Raw genomic sequence first — 18,776 nt, 5'->3', positions numbered from 1 at the left:
GAATCTCAGATATAAAATATATTTTGATTGTTTAACACTTTTTTGGTTACAACATGATTCCATATGTGTTATTTCATAGTTTTGATGTCTTCACTATTATTCTACAATGTAAAAAATAGTACAAATAAAGAAAAACCCTTGAATGAGTAGGTGTGGCCAAACTTTTGACTGCTACTGTATATCTCCACTAATTTATGATTTTAACAAAAATATCTTCCCCACGTAGATCAAGAGACTGTATTTCAACCATAAACACAGAAAGAAACCACGTCGCGCCACAATACCAGTATTCAGTTGTCTATTATCAGCTCAAATCTTTACAAAATATAAACATTTCTGCCATTCTCTGGTCCATCAGTCAGAAGTGCTTAACTGTAGTTAGACTAGAAAGGTGAGGTCTCTCCGGTGAAACAGCATCTTTATCCTACAAGGTACATATTTACATGTCACACAGATTTACTGGGCCATCACTCCACACACACACACACACACACACACACACACACACACACACACACAGTTATCATTCAGACATACAGACCTTCCAAACCCACAGCGCTAATATGATATAGGGATAGTAGATAGTAGATACTATTGTGTCCCAAAGGGCACCCTATTCCCTACATAGTGCACTACTTTAGTTGTCTCATGGTCAGAGGTCAAGGGTCAGAGGTTAGGGGTCACTTCCTGGCTTTGCCCTTGCCTTTGCCCTTTCCCTTCCCAGAATCCCCGGCTGTTGCCTTCTCCTTTTTGGGCTCCTTGGAGGGTTTGGCCTTCTTCTGCTGTGGAGGGGAGAGGAGAGGGGCGGGAGAAACAGGGAGGAGGGGGGAGAGGGAAACAGGGGGAGGGAGAAACAGGGGGAGGGAGGTACAGGGGGAGGGGGAAACAGGGGGGGAGGGAGGAGGGAGAAACAGGGAGGAGGGGGGAGGGAGAAACAAGGGGAGGGAGGTACAGGGGGAGGGGGAAACAGGGGGGAGGGAGGAGGGAGAAACAGGGAGGAGGGGGGAGGGAGAAACAAGGGGAGGGAGAAACAGGGGGAGGGGGGTTGGAGAAACAGGAGGGAGGGGGAGAGAGAAACAGGAGGGAGGGGGAGAGAGAAACAGGAGGGAGGGGGAGGGAGAAACAGGGGGAGGGGGGGAGAGAAACAGGAGGGAGGGGGCGGGAGAAACAGGGGGAGGGGGTTGGAGAAACAGGAGGGAGGGGGAGAGAGAAACAGGAGGGAGGGGGAGGGAGAAACAGGGGGGAGGGGGGAGAGAGAAACAGGAGGGAGGGGGGCGGGAGAAACAGGGGGAGGGGGGTTGGAGAAACAGGAGGGAGGGGGAGAGAGAAACAGGAGGGAGGGGGGGAGGGAGAAACAGGGGGGAGGGGGGAGAGAAACAGGAGGGAGGGGGCGGGAGAAACAGGGGGAGGGGGGTTGGAGAAACAGGAGGGAGGGGGAGAGAGAAACAGGAGGGAGGGGGGGCGGGAGAAACAGGGGGGAGGGGGTTGGAGAAACAGGAGGGAGGGGGAGGGAGAAACAGGAGGGAGGGGGAAACGGGGGCGGGAGAAACAGGGAGGAGGGGGGAGGGAGAAACAGGGGGAGGGAGAAACAGGGGAGGGGGGAAACAGGGGGGAGGGAGAAGGGAGAAACAGGGGGGAGGGAGAAACAAGGGGAGGGAGAAACGGGGAGGGGGAGGGAGAAACAGGGGGGAAGGGGGAGAGAGAAACAGGAGGGAGGGGGGGAGAGAGAAACAGGAGGGAGGGGGGAGAGAGAAACAGGAGGGAGGGGGGAGGGAGAAACAGGAAGAGAGAAAAGTGATTATCTGATTCACCAGTGTGTTCTACATCACCAGTTCTATATTCAGGTCAAGGAATGGATTGTTCATCTTTCAGAACGAGCATGTGTGTGCATAAACGTGTGTGTGTGTGTGTGTGTGTGTGTGTGTGTTGTGTTGTGTTTGTACACGTGTGTGTGTTGTGTGTGTGTGTGTGTGTGTGTGTGTGTGTGTGTTGTGTTGTGTGTGTGTGTGTGTGTGTTGTGTTTGTACACGTGTGTGTGTGTGTGTGTGTGTGTGTGTGTGTGTGTTGTGTTGTGTTTGTACACGTGTGTGTGTTGTGTGTGTGTGTGTGTGTGTTGTGTTGTGTGTGTGTGTGTGTGTTGTGTTTGTACACGTGTGTGTGTGTGTGTGTGTGTGTGTGTGTGTGTGTGTGTGTGTGTGTGTGTGTGTGTGTTGTGTTTGTACACGTGTGTGTGTTGTGTGTGTGTGTGTGTGTGTGTGTGTGTGTTGTGTTTGTACACGTGTGTGTGTGTGTGTGTGTGTGTGTGTGTGTGTGTGTGTGTGTGTGTGTGGTTGTGTGTGTATATCTACAGGTAACTGCCAAAATAAAGGAGACCCCAACATGAAGTGTCTTAACAGGGCATTGGGCCTCCACGAGCCAGAACAGCTTCAATGCGCCTTGGCATAGATTCTACAAGTGTCTGTGCCACTCCAGAATCTCCCACCATTCAGGGACCGCTCATTCCCTGTGGATGGGGTCATTCCCCCTCGTACGGCCCAGTACATCACTGGGGCCGAGCTCCCTGCCATCCAGGACCTCTATACCAGTACATCACTGGGGCCGAGCTTCCTGACCTCTATACCAGTACATCACTGGGGCCGAGCTTCCTGCCATCCAGGACCTCTATACCAGTACATCACTGGGGCCGAGCTTCCTGCCATCCAGGACCTCTATACCAGTACATCACTGGGACCGAGCTCCCTGCCATCCAGGACCTCTATACCAGTACATCACTGGGACCGAGCTCCCTGCCATCCAGGACCTCTATACCAGTACATCACTGGGGCCGAGCTTCCTGACCTCTATACCAGTACATCACTGGGACCGAGCTCCCTGCCATCCAGGACCTCTATACCAGTACATCACTGGGGCCGAGCTTCCTGCCATCCAGGACCTCTATACCAGTACATCACTGGGGCCGAGCTTCCTGCCATCCAGGACCTCTATACCAGTACATCACTGGGACCGAGCTCCCTGCCATCCAGGACCTCTATACCAGTACATCACTGGGGCCGAGCTTCCTGCCATCCAGGACCTCTATACCAGTACATCACTGGGACCGAGCTCCCTGCCATCCAGGACCTCTATACCAGTACATCACTGGGGCCGAGCTTCCTGACCTCTATACCAGTACATCACTGGGACCGAGCTCCCTGCCATCCAGGACCTCTATACCAGTACATCACTGGGGCCGAGCTTCCTGCCATCCAGGACCTCTATACCAGTACATCACTGGGGCCGAGCTTCCTGACCTCTATACCAGTACATCACTGGGACCGAGCTCCCTGCCATCCAGGACATCTATACCAGTACATCACTGGGGCCGAGCTTCCTGCCATCCAGGACCTCTATACCAGTACATCACTGGGACCGAGCTTCCTGACCTCTATACCAGTACATCACTGGGGCCGAGCTCCCTGCCATCCAGGACCTCTATACCAGTACATCACTGGGGCCGAGCTTCCTGCCATCCAGGACCTCTATACCAGTACATCACTGGGGCCGAGCTCCCTGCCATCCAGGACCTCTATACCAGGACAGCCCAGTACATCACTGGGGCCGAGCTTCCTGCCATCCAGGACCTCTATACCAGTACATCACTGGGGCCGAGCTTCCTGCCATCCAGGACCTCTATACCAGTACATCACTGGGGCCGAGCTTCCTGCCATCCAGGACCTCTATACCAGTACATCACTGGGACCGAGCTTCCTGCCATCCAGGACCTCTATACCAGTACATCACTGGGGCCGAGCTTCCTGCCATCCAGGACCTCTATACCAGTACATCACTGGGACCGAGCTTCCTGCCATCCAGGACCTCTATACCAGGACAGCCCAGTACATCACTGGGGCCGAGCTCCCTGCCATCCAGGACCTCTATACCAGGACAGCCCAGTACATTCCTGGGGCCGAGCTCCCTGCCATCCAGGACCTCTATACCAGGACAGCCCAGTACATCACTGGGGCCGAGCTCCCTGCCATCCAGGACATCTATACCAGGACAGCCCAGTACATCACTGGGACCGAGCTTCCTGCCATCCAGGACCTCTATACCAGGACAGCCCAGTACATCACTGGGGCCGAGCTCCCTGCCATCCAGGACCTCTATACCAGGACAGCCCAGTACATCACTGGGGCCGAGCTCCCCTGCCATCCAGGACCTCTATACCAGGACAGCCCAGTACATCACTGGGGCCGAGCTCCCCTGCCGTCCAGGACCTCTATACCAGGACAGCCCAGTACATCACTGGGGCAGAGCTCCCTGCCATCCAGGACCTCTATACCAGGACAGCCCAGTACATCACTGGGGCCGAGCTCCCTGCCATCCAGGACCTCTATACCAGGACAGCCCAGTACATCACTGGGGCCGAGCTCCCTGCCGTCCAGGACCTCTATACCAGGACAGCCCAGTACATCACTGGGGCCGAGCTTCCTGCCATCCAGGACCTCTATACCAGTACATCACTGGGGCCGAGCTCCCTGCCATCCAGGACCTCTATACCAGGACAGCCCAGTACATCACTGGGGCCGAGCTTCCTGCCATCCAGGACCTCTATACCAGGACAGCCCAGTACATCACTGGGGCCGAGCTTCCTGCCATCCAGGACCTCTATACCAGGACAGCCCAGTACATCACTGGGGCCGAGCTTCCTGCCATCCAGGACCTCTATACCAGTACATCACTGGGGCCGAGCTTCCTGCCATCCAGGACCTCTATACCAGGACAGCCCAGTACATCACTGGGGCCGAGCTTCCTGCCATCCAGGACCTCTATACCAGTACATCACTGGGGCCGAGCTTCCTGCCATCCAGGACCTCTATACCAGTACATCACTGGGGCCGAGCTCCCTGCCATCCAGGACCTCTATACCAGTACATCACTGGGGCCGAGCTTCCTGCCATCCAGGACCTCTATACCAGTACATCACTGGGGCCGAGCTTCCTGACCTCTATACCAGTACATCACTGGGGCCGAGCTCCCTGCCATCCAGGACCTCTATACCAGTACATCACTGGGGCCGAGCTTCCTGACCTCTATACCAGTACATCACTGGGGCCGAGCTTCCTGCCATCCAGGACCTCTATACCAGGACAGCCCAGTACATCACTGGGGCCGAGCTTCCTGCCATCCAGGACCTCTATACCAGTACATCACTGGGGCCGAGCTTCCTGCCATCCAGGACCTCTATACCAGGACAGCCCAGTACATCACTGGGGCCGAGCTTCCTGCCATCCAGGACCTCTATACCAGTACATCACTGGGGCCGAGCTTCCTGCCATCCAGGACCTCTATACCAGTACATCACTGGGGCCGAGCTCCCTGCCATCCAGGACCTCTATACCAGTACATCACTGGGGCCGAGCTTCCTGCCATCCAGGACCTCTATACCAGTACATCACTGGGGCCGAGCTTCCTGACCTCTATACCAGTACATCACTGGGGCCGAGCTCCCCTGCCATCCAGGACCTCTATACCAGTACATCACTGGGGCCGAGCTTCCTGACCTCTATACCAGTACATCACTGGGGCCGAGCTTCCTGCCATCCAGGACCTCTATACCAGGACAGCCCAGTACATCACTGGGGCAGAGCTCCCTGCCATCCAGGACCTCTATACCAGGACAGCCCAGTACATCACTGGGACCGAGCTCCCTGCCATCCAGGACCTCTATACCAGTACATCACTGGGGCCGAGCTTCCTGACCTCTATACCAGTACATCACTGGGGCCGAGCTCCCTGCCATCCAGGACCTCTATACCAGTACATCACTGGGGCCGAGCTTCCTGACCTCTATACCAGTACATCACTGGGGCCGAGCTTCCTGCCATCCAGGACCTCTATACCAGGACAGCCCAGTACATCACTGGGGCCGAGCTCCCTGCCATCCAGGACCTCTATACCAGGACAGCCCAGTACATCACTGGGGCCGAGCTCCCTGCCATCCAGGACCTTTATACCAGGACAGCCCAGTAAATCACTGGGGCCGAGCTCCCTGCCATCCAGGACCTCTATACCAGGACAGCCCAGTACATCACTGGGGCCGAGCTCCCTGCCGTCCAGGACCTCTATACCAGGACAGCCCAGTACATCACTGGGGCTGAGCTCCCTGCCATCCAGGACCTCTATACCAGGACAGCCCAGTACATCACTGGGGCCGAGCTCCCTGCCATCCAGGACCTCTATACCAGGACAGCCCAGTACATCACTGGGGCCGAGCTCCCTGCCATCCAGGACCTCTATACCAGGGCAGCCCAGTACATCACTGGGGCCGAGCTCCCCTGCCATCCAGGACCTCTATACCAGGACAGCCCAGTACATCACTGGGGCCGAGCTCCCTGCCATCCAGGACCTCTATACCAGGACAGCCCAGTACATCACTGGGGCCGAGCTTCCTGCCATCCAGGACCTCTATACCAGTACATCACTGGGGCCGAGCTCCCTGCCATCCAGGACATCTATACCAGTACATCACTGGGGCCGAGCTCCCTGCCGTCCAGGACCTCTATACCAGTACATCACTGGGACCGAGCTTCCTGCCATCCAGGACCTCTATACCAGTACATCACTGGGGCCGAGCTCCCTGCCATCCAGGACCTCTATACCAGTACATCACTGGGGCCGAGCTTCCTGCCCTCCAGGACATCTATACCAGGACAGCCCAGTACATCACTGGGGCCGAGCTCCCTGCCATCCAGGACATCTATACCAGGACAGCCCAGTACATCACTGGGGCCGAGCTCCCCTGCCATCCAGGACCTCTATACCAGGACAGCCCAGTACATCACTGGGGCCGAGCTCCCCTGCCATCCAGGACCTCTATACCAGGACAGCCCAGTACATCACTGGGGCCGAGCTCCCCTGCCATCCAGGACCTCTATACCAGGACAGCCCAGTACATCACTGGGGCCGAGCTCCCCTGCCATCCAGGACCTCTATACCAGGACAGCCCAGTACATCACTGGGGCCGAGCTCCCTGCCATCCAGGACCTCTATACCAGGACAGCCCAGTACATCACTGGGGCCGAGCTCCCTGCCATCCAGGACCTCTATACCAGGACAGCCCAGTACATCACTGGGGCCGAGCTTCCTGACCTCTATACCAGTACATCACTGGGGCCGAGCTCCCTGCCATCCAGGACCTCTATACCAGTACATCACTGGGGCCGAGCTTCCTGCCATCCAGGACCTCTATACCAGTACATCACTGGGGCCGAGCTTCCTGCCATCCAGGACCTCTATACCAGGACATCACTGGGGCCGAGCTTCCTGCCATCCAGGACCTCTATACCAGTACAGCCCAGTACATCACTGGGGCCGAGCTCCCTGCCATCCAGGACCTCTATACCAGTACATCACTGGGGCCGAGCTTCCTGACCTCTATACCAGTACATCACTGGGGCCGAGCTCCCTGCCATCCAGGACCTCTATACCAGTACATCACTGGGGCCGAGCTTCCTGCCATCCAGGACCTCTATACCAGTACATCACTGGGGCCGAGCTCCCTGCCATCCAGGACCTCTATACCAGTACATCACTGGGACCGAGCTCCCTGCCATCCAGGACCTCTATACCAGGACAGCCCAGTACATCACTGGGGCCGAGCTCCCTGCCATCCAGGACCTCTATACCAGGACAGCCCAGTACATCACTGGGACCGAGCTCCCTGCCATCCAGGACCTCTATACCAGGACAGCCCAGTACATCACTGGGGCCGAGCTCCCTGCCATCCAGGACCTCTATACCAGGACAGCCCAGTACATCACTGGGGCCGAGCTCCCTGCCATCCAGGACCTCTATACCAGGACAGCCCAGTACATCACTGGGGCCGAGCTTCCTGACCTCTATACCAGTACATCACTGGGGCCGAGCTCCCTGCCATCCAGGACCTCTATACCAGTACATCACTGGGACCGAGCTCCCTGCCATCCAGGACCTCTATACCAGGACAGCCCAGTACATCACTGGGGCCGAGCTTCCTGACCTCTATACCAGTACATCACTGGGGCCGAGCTCCCTGCCATCCAGGACCTCTATACCAGTACATCACTGGGGCCGAGCTTCCTGACCTCTATACCAGTACATCACTGGGGCCGAGCTTCCTGCCATCCAGGACCTCTATACCAGTACATCACTGGGGCCGAGCTTCCTGCCATCCAGGACCTCTATACCAGTACATCACTGGGGCCGAGCTCCCTGCCATCCAGGACCTCTATACCAGTACATCACTGGGGCCGAGCTTCCTGCCATCCAGGACCTCTATACCAGTACATCACTGGGGCCGAGCTTCCTGCCATCCAGGACCTCTATACCAGTACATCACTGGGGCCGAGCTCCCTGCCATCCAGGACCTCTATACCAGGACAGCCCAGTACATCACTGGGGCCTAGCTCCCTGCCATCCAGGACCTCTATACCAGGACAGCCCAGTACATCACTGGGGCCGAGCTCCCTGCCGTCCAGGACCTCTATACCAGGACAGCCCAGTACATCACTGGGGCCGAGCTCCCTGCCATCCAGGACATCTATACCAGGACAGCCCAGTACATCACTGGGGCCGAGCTCCCCTGCCATCCAGGACCTCTATACCAGGACAGCCCAGTACATCACTGGGGCCGAGCTCCCTGCCATCCAGGACCTCTATACCAGGACAGCCCAGTACATCACTGGGGCCGAGCTTCCTGCCATCCAGGACCTCTATACCAGGACAGCCCAGTACATCACTGGGGCCGAGCTTCCTGCCATCCAGGACCTCTATACCAGGACAGCCCAGTACATCACTGGGGCCGAGCTCCCCTGCCATCCAGGACCTCTATACCAGGACAGCCCAGTACATCACTGGGGCCGAGCTTCCTGCCATCCAGGACCTCTATACCAGTACATCACTGGGACCGAGCTTCCTGCCATCCAGGACCTCTATACCAGGACAGCCCAGTACATCACTGGGGCCGAGCTTCCTGCCATCCAGGACCTCTATACCAGGACAGCCCAGTACATCACTGGGGCCGAGCTCCCTGCCATCCAGGACCTCTATACCAGGACAGCCCAGTACATCACTGGGGCCGAGCTCCCTGCCATCCAGGACCTCTATACCAGGACAGCCCAGTACATCACTGGGGCCGAGCTCCCTGCCATCCAGGACCTCTATACCAGTACATCACTGGGACCGAGCTCCCTGCCATCCAGGACATCTATACCAGTACATCACTGGGGCCGAGCTCCCTGCCATCCAGGACATCTATACCAGTACATCACTGGGACCGAGCTTCCTGCCATCCAGGACCTCTATACCAGGACAGCCCAGTACATCACTGGGGCCGAGCTTCCTGACCTCTATACCAGTACATCACTGGGGCCGAGCTTCCTGACCTCTATACCAGTACATCACTGGGGCCGAGCTTCCTGACCTCTATACCAGTACATCACTGGGGCCGAGCTTCCTGACCTCTATACCAGTACATCACTGGGGCCGAGCTTCCTGACCTCTATACCAGTACATCACTGGGGCCGAGCTCCCTGCCATCCAGGACCTCTATACCAGTACATCACTGGGGCCGAGCTTCCTGCCATCCAGGACCTCTATACCAGTACATCACTGGGGCCGAGCTTCCTGACCTCTATACCAGTACATCACTGGGGCCGAGCTTCCTGCCATCCAGGACCTCTATACCAGTACATCACTGGGGCCGAGCTTCCTGCCATCCAGGACCTCTATACCAGTACATCACTGGGGCCGAGCTTCCTGCCATCCAGGACCTCTATACCAGTACATCACTGGGGCCGAGCTTCCTGCCATCCAGGACCTCTATACCAGTACATCACTGGGGCCGAGCTTCCTGACCTCTATACCAGTACATCACTGGGACCGAGCTTCCTGACCTCTATACCAGTACATCACTGGGGCCGAGCTTCCTGCCATCCAGGACCTCTATACCAGTACATCACTGGGGCCGAGCTTCCTGCCATCCAGGACCTCTATACCAGTACATCACTGGGGCCGAGCTCCCTGCCATCCAGGACCTCTATACCAGTACATCACTGGGGCCGAGCTTCCTGCCATCCAGGACCTCTATACCAGTACATCACTGGGGCCGAGCTTCCTGCCATCCAGGACCTCTATACCAGTACATCACTGGGGCCGAGCTCCCTGCCATCCAGGACCTCTATACCAGGACAGCCCAGTACATCACTGGGGCCTAGCTCCCTGCCATCCAGGACCTCTATACCAGGACAGCCCAGTACATCACTGGGGCCGAGCTCCCTGCCGTCCAGGACCTCTATACCAGGACAGCCCAGTACATCACTGGGGCCGAGCTCCCTGCCATCCAGGACATCTATACCAGGACAGCCCAGTACATCACTGGGGCCGAGCTCCCTGCCATCCAGGACCTCTATACCAGGACAGCCCAGTACATCACTGGGGCCGAGCTCCCTGCCATCCAGGACCTCTATACCAGGACAGCCCAGTACATCACTGGGGCCGAGCTTCCTGCCATCCAGGACCTCTATACCAGGACAGCCCAGTACATCACTGGGGCCGAGCTTCCTGCCATCCAGGACCTCTATACCAGGACAGCCCAGTACATCACTGGGGCCGAGCTCCCTGCCATCCAGGACCTCTATACCAGGACAGCCCAGTACATCACTGGGGCCGAGCTTCCTGCCATCCAGGACCTCTATACCAGTACATCACTGGGACCGAGCTTCCTGCCATCCAGGACCTCTATACCAGGACAGCCCAGTACATCACTGGGGCCGAGCTTCCTGCCATCCAGGACCTCTATACCAGGACAGCCCAGTACATCACTGGGGCCGAGCTCCCCTGCCATCCAGGACCTCTATACCAGGACAGCCCAGTACATCACTGGGGCCGAGCTCCCTGCCATCCAGGACCTCTATACCAGGACAGCCCAGTACATCACTGGGGCCGAGCTTCCTGCCATCCAGGACCTCTATACCAGTACATCACTGGGACCGAGCTCCCTGCCATCCAGGACATCTATACCAGTACATCACTGGGGCCGAGCTCCCTGCCATCCAGGACATCTATACCAGTACATCACTGGGACCGAGCTTCCTGCCATCCAGGACCTCTATACCAGGACAGCCCAGTACATCACTGGGGCCGAGCTTCCTGACCTCTATACCAGTACATCACTGGGGCCGAGCTTCCTGACCTCTATACCAGTACATCACTGGGGCCGAGCTTCCTGACCTCTATACCAGTACATCACTGGGGCCGAGCTTCCTGACCTCTATACCAGTACATCACTGGGGCCGAGCTTCCTGACCTCTATACCAGTACATCACTGGGGCCGAGCTCCCTGCCATCCAGGACCTCTATACCAGTACATCACTGGGGCCGAGCTTCCTGCCATCCAGGACCTCTATACCAGTACATCACTGGGGCCGAGCTTCCTGACCTCTATACCAGTACATCACTGGGGCCGAGCTTCCTGCCATCCAGGACCTCTATACCAGTACATCACTGGGGCCGAGCTTCCTGCCATCCAGGACCTCTATACCAGTACATCACTGGGGCCGAGCTTCCTGCCATCCAGGACCTCTATACCAGTACATCACTGGGGCCGAGCTTCCTGCCATCCAGGACCTCTATACCAGTACATCACTGGGGCCGAGCTTCCTGACCTCTATACCAGTACATCACTGGGACCGAGCTTCCTGACCTCTATACCAGTACATCACTGGGGCCGAGCTCCCTGCCATCCAGGACCTCTATACCAGGACATCACTGGGGCCGAGCTTCCTGCCATCCAGGACCTCTATACCAGTACATCACTGGGGCCGAGCTTCCTGCCATCCAGGACCTCTATACCAGTACATCACTGGGGCCGAGCTTCCTGCCATCCAGGACCTCTATACCAGTACATCACTGGGGCCGAGCTCCCTGCCATCCAGGACCTCTATACCAGGACAGCCCAGTACATCACTGGGGCCGAGCTTCCTGCCATCCAGGACCTCTATACCAGTACATCACTGGGGCCGAGCTTCCTGACCTCTATACCAGTACATCACTGGGGCCGAGCTTCCTGCCATCCAGGACCTCTATACCAGTACATCACTGGGGCCGAGCTTCCTGCCATCCAGGACCTCTATACCAGTACATCACTGGGACCGAGCTCCCTGCCATCCAGGACCTCTATACCAGTACATCACTGGGGCCGAGCTTCCTGACCTCTATACCAGTACATCACTGGGGCCGAGCTTCCTGCCATCCAGGACCTCTATACCAGTACATCACTGGGGCCGAGCTTCCTGCCATCCAGGACCTCTATACCAGTACATCACTGGGGCCGAGCTTCCTGCCATCCAGGACCTCTATACCAGTACATCACTGGGGCCGAGCTTCCTGCCATCCAGGACCTCTATACCAGTACATCACTGGGACCGAGCTTCCTGCCATCCAGGACCTCTATACCAGTACATCACTGGGGCCGAGCTTCCTGCCATCCAGGACCTCTATACCAGTACATCACTGGGGCCGAGCTTCCTGACCTCTATACCAGTACATCACTGGGGCCGAGCTTCCTGCCATCCAGGACCTCTATACCAGTACATCACTGGGGCCGAGCTTCCTGCCATCCAGGACCTCTATACCAGTACATCACTGGGGCCGAGCTTCCTGCCATCCAGGACCTCTATACCAGTACATCACTGGGGCCGAGCTTCCTGACCTCTATACCAGTACATCACTGGGGCCGAGCTTCCTGACCTCTATACCAGTACATCACTGGGGCCGAGCTCCCTGCCATCCAGGACCTCTATACCAGTACATCACTGGGGCCGAGCTTCCTGCCATCCAGGACCTCTATACCAGTACATCACTGGGGCCGAGCTTCCTGCCATCCAGGACCTCTATACCAGTACATCACTGGGGCCGAGCTTCCTGACCTCTATACCAGTACATCACTGGGGCCGAGCTTCCTGCCATCCAGGACCTCTATACCAGTACATCACTGGGGCCGAGCTCCCTGCCATCCAGGACCTCTATACCAGGCGGTGTCAGAGGAAGCCCCTACAAACGGTCAAAGACTCCAGCCACCCTGGTCATAGACTGTTCTCTCTGCTACCGCACGGCAAGCGGTACCGGAGCGCCAAGTCTAGGTCCAAGAGGCTTCTTAACAGCTTCTACCCCCAAGCCATAAGACTCAAGAACATCTAATCAAATGGCTCCCTGGACTATTTGCACTGTTCCCCCCCACCCCCTCTTTTACGCTGCTGCTACTCTCTGTTTATTTTCTATGCATAGTCACTTTAATAACTCTACCTACATGTACATATTACCCCAATTACCTCGACTAACCGGTGCCCCCGCACATTGACTCGGTACCGGTACCCCCTGTATATAGCCTCCCTACTGTTATTTCCCATTGACTCTGTACCGGTACCCCCTGTATATAGCCTCTCTACTGTTATTTCCCATTGACTCTGTACCGGTACCCCCTGTATATAGCCTCCCTACTGTTATTTCCCATTGACTCTGTACCGGTACCCCCTGTATATAGCCTCTCTACTGTTATTTCCCATTGACTCTGTACCGGTACCCCCTGTATATAGCCTCCCTACTGTTATTTCCCATTGACTCTGTACCGGTACCCCCTGTATACAGCCTCGCTACTGTTATTTCACATTGACTCTGTACCGGTACCCCCCTGTATATAGCCTCCCTACTGTTATTTCCCATTGACTCTGTACCGGTACCCCCTGTATATAGCCTCTCTACTGTTATTTCCCATTGACTCGGTACCGGTACCCCCTGTATATAGCCTCCCTACTGTTATTTCCCATTGACTCTGTACCGGTACCCCCCTGTATATAGCCTCTCTACTGTTATTTCCCATTGACTCGGTACCGGTACCCCCTGTATATAGCCTCCCTACTGTTATTTCCCATTGACTCTGTACCGGTACCCCCTGTATATAGCCTCGCTACTGTTATTTCCCATTGACTCTGTACCGGTACCCCCTGTATATAGCCTCCCTACTGTTATTTCCCATTGACTCTGTACCGGTACCCCCTGTATATAGCCTCGCTACTGTTATTTCCCATTGACTCTGTACCGGTACCCCCTGTATATAGCCTCCCTACTGTTATTTCCCATTGACTCTGTACCGGTACCCCCTGTATATAGCCTCCCTACTGTTATTTCCCATTGACTCTGTACCGGTACCCCCTGTATATAGCCTCCCTACTGTTATTTCCCATTGACTCTGTACCGGTACCCCCTGTATACAGCCTCCCTACTGTTATTTCACATTGACTCTGTACCGGTACCCCCTGTATATAGCCTCGCTACTGTTATTTCCCATTGACTAGGTACTGGTACCCCCTGTATATAGCCTCACTACTGTTATTTCACATTGACTCTGTACCGGTACCCCCTGTATATAGCCTCGCTACTGTTATTTCCCATTGACTAGGTACCGGTACCCCCTGTATATAGCCTCCCTACTGTTATTTCACATTGACTCTGTACCGGTACCCCCTGTATATAGCCTCGCTACTGTTATTTCCCATTGACTAGGTACCGGTACCCCCTGTATATAGCCTCCCTACTGTTATTTCACATTGACTCTGTACCGGTACCCCCTGTATATAGCCTCGCTACTGTTATTTCCCATTGACTAGGTACTGGTACCCCCTGTATATAGCCTCCCTACTGTTATTTCCCATTGACTCTGTACCGGTACCCCCTGTATATAGCCTCCCTACTGTTATTTCACATTGACTCTGTACCGGTACCCCCTGTATATAGCCTCCCTACTGTTATTTCCCATTGACTCTGTACTGGTACCCCCTGTATATAGCCTCGCTACTGTTATTTCCCATTGACTAGGTACTGGTACCCCCTGTATATAGCCTCCCTACTGTTATTTCACATTGACTCTGTACTGGTACCCCCTGTATATAGCCTCCCTACTGTTATTTCCCATTGACTCTGTACCGGTACCCCCTGTATATAGCCTCCCTACTGTTATTTCCCATTGACTCTGTACCGGTACCCCCTGTATATAGCCTCCCTACTGTTATTTCCCATTGACTCTGTACCGGTACCCCCTGTATACAGCCTCGCTACTGTTATTTCACATTGACTCTGTACCGGTACCCCCCTGTATATAGCCTCCCTACTGTTATTTCCCATTGACTCTGTACCGGTACCCCCTGTATATAGCCTCTCTACTGTTATTTCCCATTGACTCGGTACCGGTACCCCCTGTATATAGCCTCCCTACTGTTATTTCCCATTGACTCTGTACCGGTACCCCCTGTATATAGCCTCTCTACTGTTATTTCCCATTGACTCGGTACTGGTACCCCCTGTATATAGCCTCCCTACTGTTATTTCCCATTGACTCTGTACCGGTACCCCCTGTATATAGCCTCGCTACTGTTATTTCCCATTGACTCTGTACCGGTACCCCCTGTATATAGCCTCCCTACTGTTATTTCCCATTGACTCTGTACCGGTACCCCCTGTATATAGCCTCCCTACTGTTATTTCCCATTGACTAGGTACTGGTACCCCCTGTATACAGCCTCGCTACTGTTATTTCCCATTGACTCTGTACCGGTACCCCCCTGTATATAGCCTCCCTACTGTTATTTCCCATTGACTCTGTACCGGTACCCCCTGTATATAGCCTCTCTACTGTTATTTCCCATTGACTCGGTACCGGTACCCCCTGTATATAGCCTCCCTACTGTTATTTCCCATTGACTCTGTACCGGTACCCCCTGTATATAGCCTCTCTACTGTTATTTCCCATTGACTCGGTACCGGTACCCCCTGTATATAGCCTCCCTACTGTTATTTCCCATTGACTCTGTACCGGTACCCCCTGTATATAGCCTCGCTACTGTTATTTCCCATTGACTCTGTACCGGTACCCCCTGTATATAGCCTCCCTACTGTTATTTCCCATTGACTCTGTACCGGTACCCCCTGTATATAACCTCGCTACTGTTATTTCCCATTGACTAGGTACTGGTACCCCCTGTATATAGCCTCCCTACTGTTATTTCCCATTGACTCTGTACCGGTACCCCCTGTATATAGCCTCCCTACTGTTATTTCACATTGACTCTGTACCGGTACCCCCTGTATATAGCCTCGCTACTGTTATTTCCCATTGACTAGGTACTGGTACCCCCTGTATATAGCCTCACTACTGTTATTTCACATTGACTCTGTACCGGTACCCCCTGTATATAGCCTCGCTACTGTTATTTCCCATTGACTAGGTACCGGTACCCCCTGTATATAGCCTCCCTACTGTTATTTCACATTGACTCTGTACCGGTACCCCCTGTATATAGCCTCGCTACTGTTATTTCCCATTGACTAGGTACCGGTACCCCCTGTATACAGCCTCGCTACTGTTATTTCACATTGACTCTGTACCGGTACCCCCCTGTATATAGCCTCCCTACTGTTATTTCCCATTGACTCTGTACCGGTACCCCCTGTATATAGCCTCTCTACTGTTATTTCCCATTGACTCGGTGCCGTACCCCCTGTATATAGCCTCCCTACTGTTATTTCCCATTGACTCTGTACCGGTACCCCCTGTATATAGCCTCTCTACTGTTATTTCCCATTGACTCGGTACCGGTACCCCCTGTATATAGCCTCCCTACTGTTATTTCCCATTGACTCTGTACCGGTACCCCCTGTATATAGCCTCCCTACTGTTATTTCCCATTGACTCGGTACCGGTACCCCCCTGTATATAGCCTCCCTACTGTTATTTCCCATTGACTCTGTACCGGTACCCCCTGTATATAGCCTCCCTACTGTTATTTCCCATTGACTCTGTACCGGTACCCCCTGTATATAGCCTCCCTACTGTTATTTCCCATTGACTCTGTACCGGTACCCCCTGTATATAGCCTCCCTACTGTTATTTCCCATTGACTCTGTACCGGTACCCCCTGTATATAGCCTCCCTACTGTTATTTCCCATTGACTCTGTGCCGGTACCCCCTGTATATAGCCTCCCTACTGTTATTTCCCATTGACTCTGTACCGGTACCCCCTGTATATAGCCTCCCTACTGTTATTTCCCATTGACTCTGTACCGGTACCCCCTGTATATAGCCTCCCTACTGTTATTTCCCATTGACTCTGTACCGCTACCCCCTGTATATAGCCTCACTACTGTTATTTTACTGCTGCTCTTTAATTATTTGTTACTTTTATTTAGTATTATTTTATATTGTATTTTTTTGTGTGATTTTTTGTTTGTTTTGGTATTCTTTCTTAAAACTGCATTGTTGGTTAAGGGGCTTGTCAGTGAGCATTTCACTGTAAGGTCTACAACACCTGTTGTATTCGGCGCACGTGACAAATACAATTTGATTTGATTTTGATTTGACATCCTGGAAGAGACCACTCCCATCAGGATAGAAATGATTCACCAGAGGTCGAAGGTGATCCCTCAGAATGTCTGTGTGTTTACTGGCGTTTCCCCATGTCCTCTAAGGGGCTGAGTGGACCCAAACCATGCCAGGAAACTGCACCCCACACCACAGAGCTGCCAGAACCCTTTACTCAAGTGTTTCCTTTATTTTGAAAGTTATCTGTATATATAAGTGTGTGTGTGTGTGTGTGTGTGTGTGTGTGTGTGTGTGTGTGTGTGTGTGCAGTGGTACAGTACATTTCGACACTAGAATGAATGTTTCTGACTCATATCGATGCCACATTGGCCGTTTAAAACCAGAGAAGTTGGTTCTAAAGGGGCAGCTGACCTTTAAATAATTCCCAATTTCTTCTAAAAAATAAGTTGGGAAAAAAAAAAATGTAAGAGAAGTGGGGGGATATATATATATATATATATACACTGTCTAGAAGTGTGTTCCTCCTTACTTTGATCATGGCGTCAGCTGCAACACCTTCCTCCTCCTCTTCCTCAGCCTGTTCCTCTCGCCCCTCTCCTCCCAGCTCCGCCTCCGCTCCCCCGCCACGACGGCCCTTCTTGATTGGTTGGAGGGAGTAGGGTGTCAGGTGGGTCTCACGGTTATAGGCCCTCGTGAACGCTGACTTCACCTGGGCACAGATTAGATTAATACCATTATTACAATCACAGATTGGGATTATTATTATAATAGGGCTCTGGTCAAGTTTATCATAGGGGTCAGGTCAGGTCAGGCTGCCCACCCTCGCCCCCACCCCTAATCCCGTCCCCTCTGACCTTGGGGTCTATTTTAGCATAGGGGTCAGCCCCCCACCCCTCCCCCCCCGTCTCCTCTGACCTTGGGGTCTAGTTTAGCATAGGGGTCAGGCTGCCCCCCCCAGAGGCTGATCTCCATGAGGCTGTCCACATCCTCTCTGACCAGGTGGTAGTCATCTAACAGCTGGACGGCCTGACCAGCCCCCTCCGCCCCCTGCCTCTGGAGAGGACACAACAGGGCCATGCGGAGGTAGGGCAGGTAGTCCAGGCTCACTGCCTGTCTGCTACTTAATGTCCTGAAGGATGGAGAGGAGGGGGGAGATGGGGGTAGGGGGGGAGATGAGAGGAGGGGGGAGGAAAGAGGAGGGGAGAGGAGGAGGGGGGGAGAGAGGAGGAGGGGGGAAGAGATAGGAGAAGGGGGAGAGGAGGAGGGAGAGAGGGGGGAGAGAGGAGGAGGGGAGAGAGGGGGGAGAGAGGAGGAGGGGAGAGAGGGGGAGAGGAGGAGGGAGAGAGGGGGGAGAGAGGAGGAGGGGAGAGAGGGGGGAGAGGA

General features: G+C 54.7%; 1 protein-coding gene across 1 annotated transcript in view; it reads right to left on the bottom strand.

Annotated features, from left to right (window-relative positions):
- Nucleotides 1–223: 223 nt before the first annotated feature.
- rfc1 (replication factor C (activator 1) 1) overlaps nt 224–18,776 on the bottom strand; it is a 116,820-nt gene continuing 98,267 nt past the window's right edge. The window contains exons 21-23 of the mRNA XM_045214648.1: nt 18,309–18,522; nt 17,923–18,102; nt 224–782 (exon numbers count right to left, since the gene is read on the bottom strand). Coding sequence (XP_045070583.1) covers nt 681–782; nt 17,923–18,102; nt 18,309–18,522 — 496 coding nt within the window. The 3' untranslated portion in view covers nt 224–680. The remainder of the gene's footprint in view (nt 783–17,922; nt 18,103–18,308; nt 18,523–18,776) is intronic.

Source organism: Coregonus clupeaformis, unplaced genomic scaffold (assembly GCF_020615455.1).
Source record: "Coregonus clupeaformis isolate EN_2021a unplaced genomic scaffold, ASM2061545v1 scaf0292, whole genome shotgun sequence".
Classification (NCBI taxonomy): Eukaryota; Metazoa; Chordata; class Actinopteri; order Salmoniformes; family Salmonidae; genus Coregonus; species Coregonus clupeaformis.
This window is presented reverse-complemented; position numbering and strand designations above follow the sequence as displayed.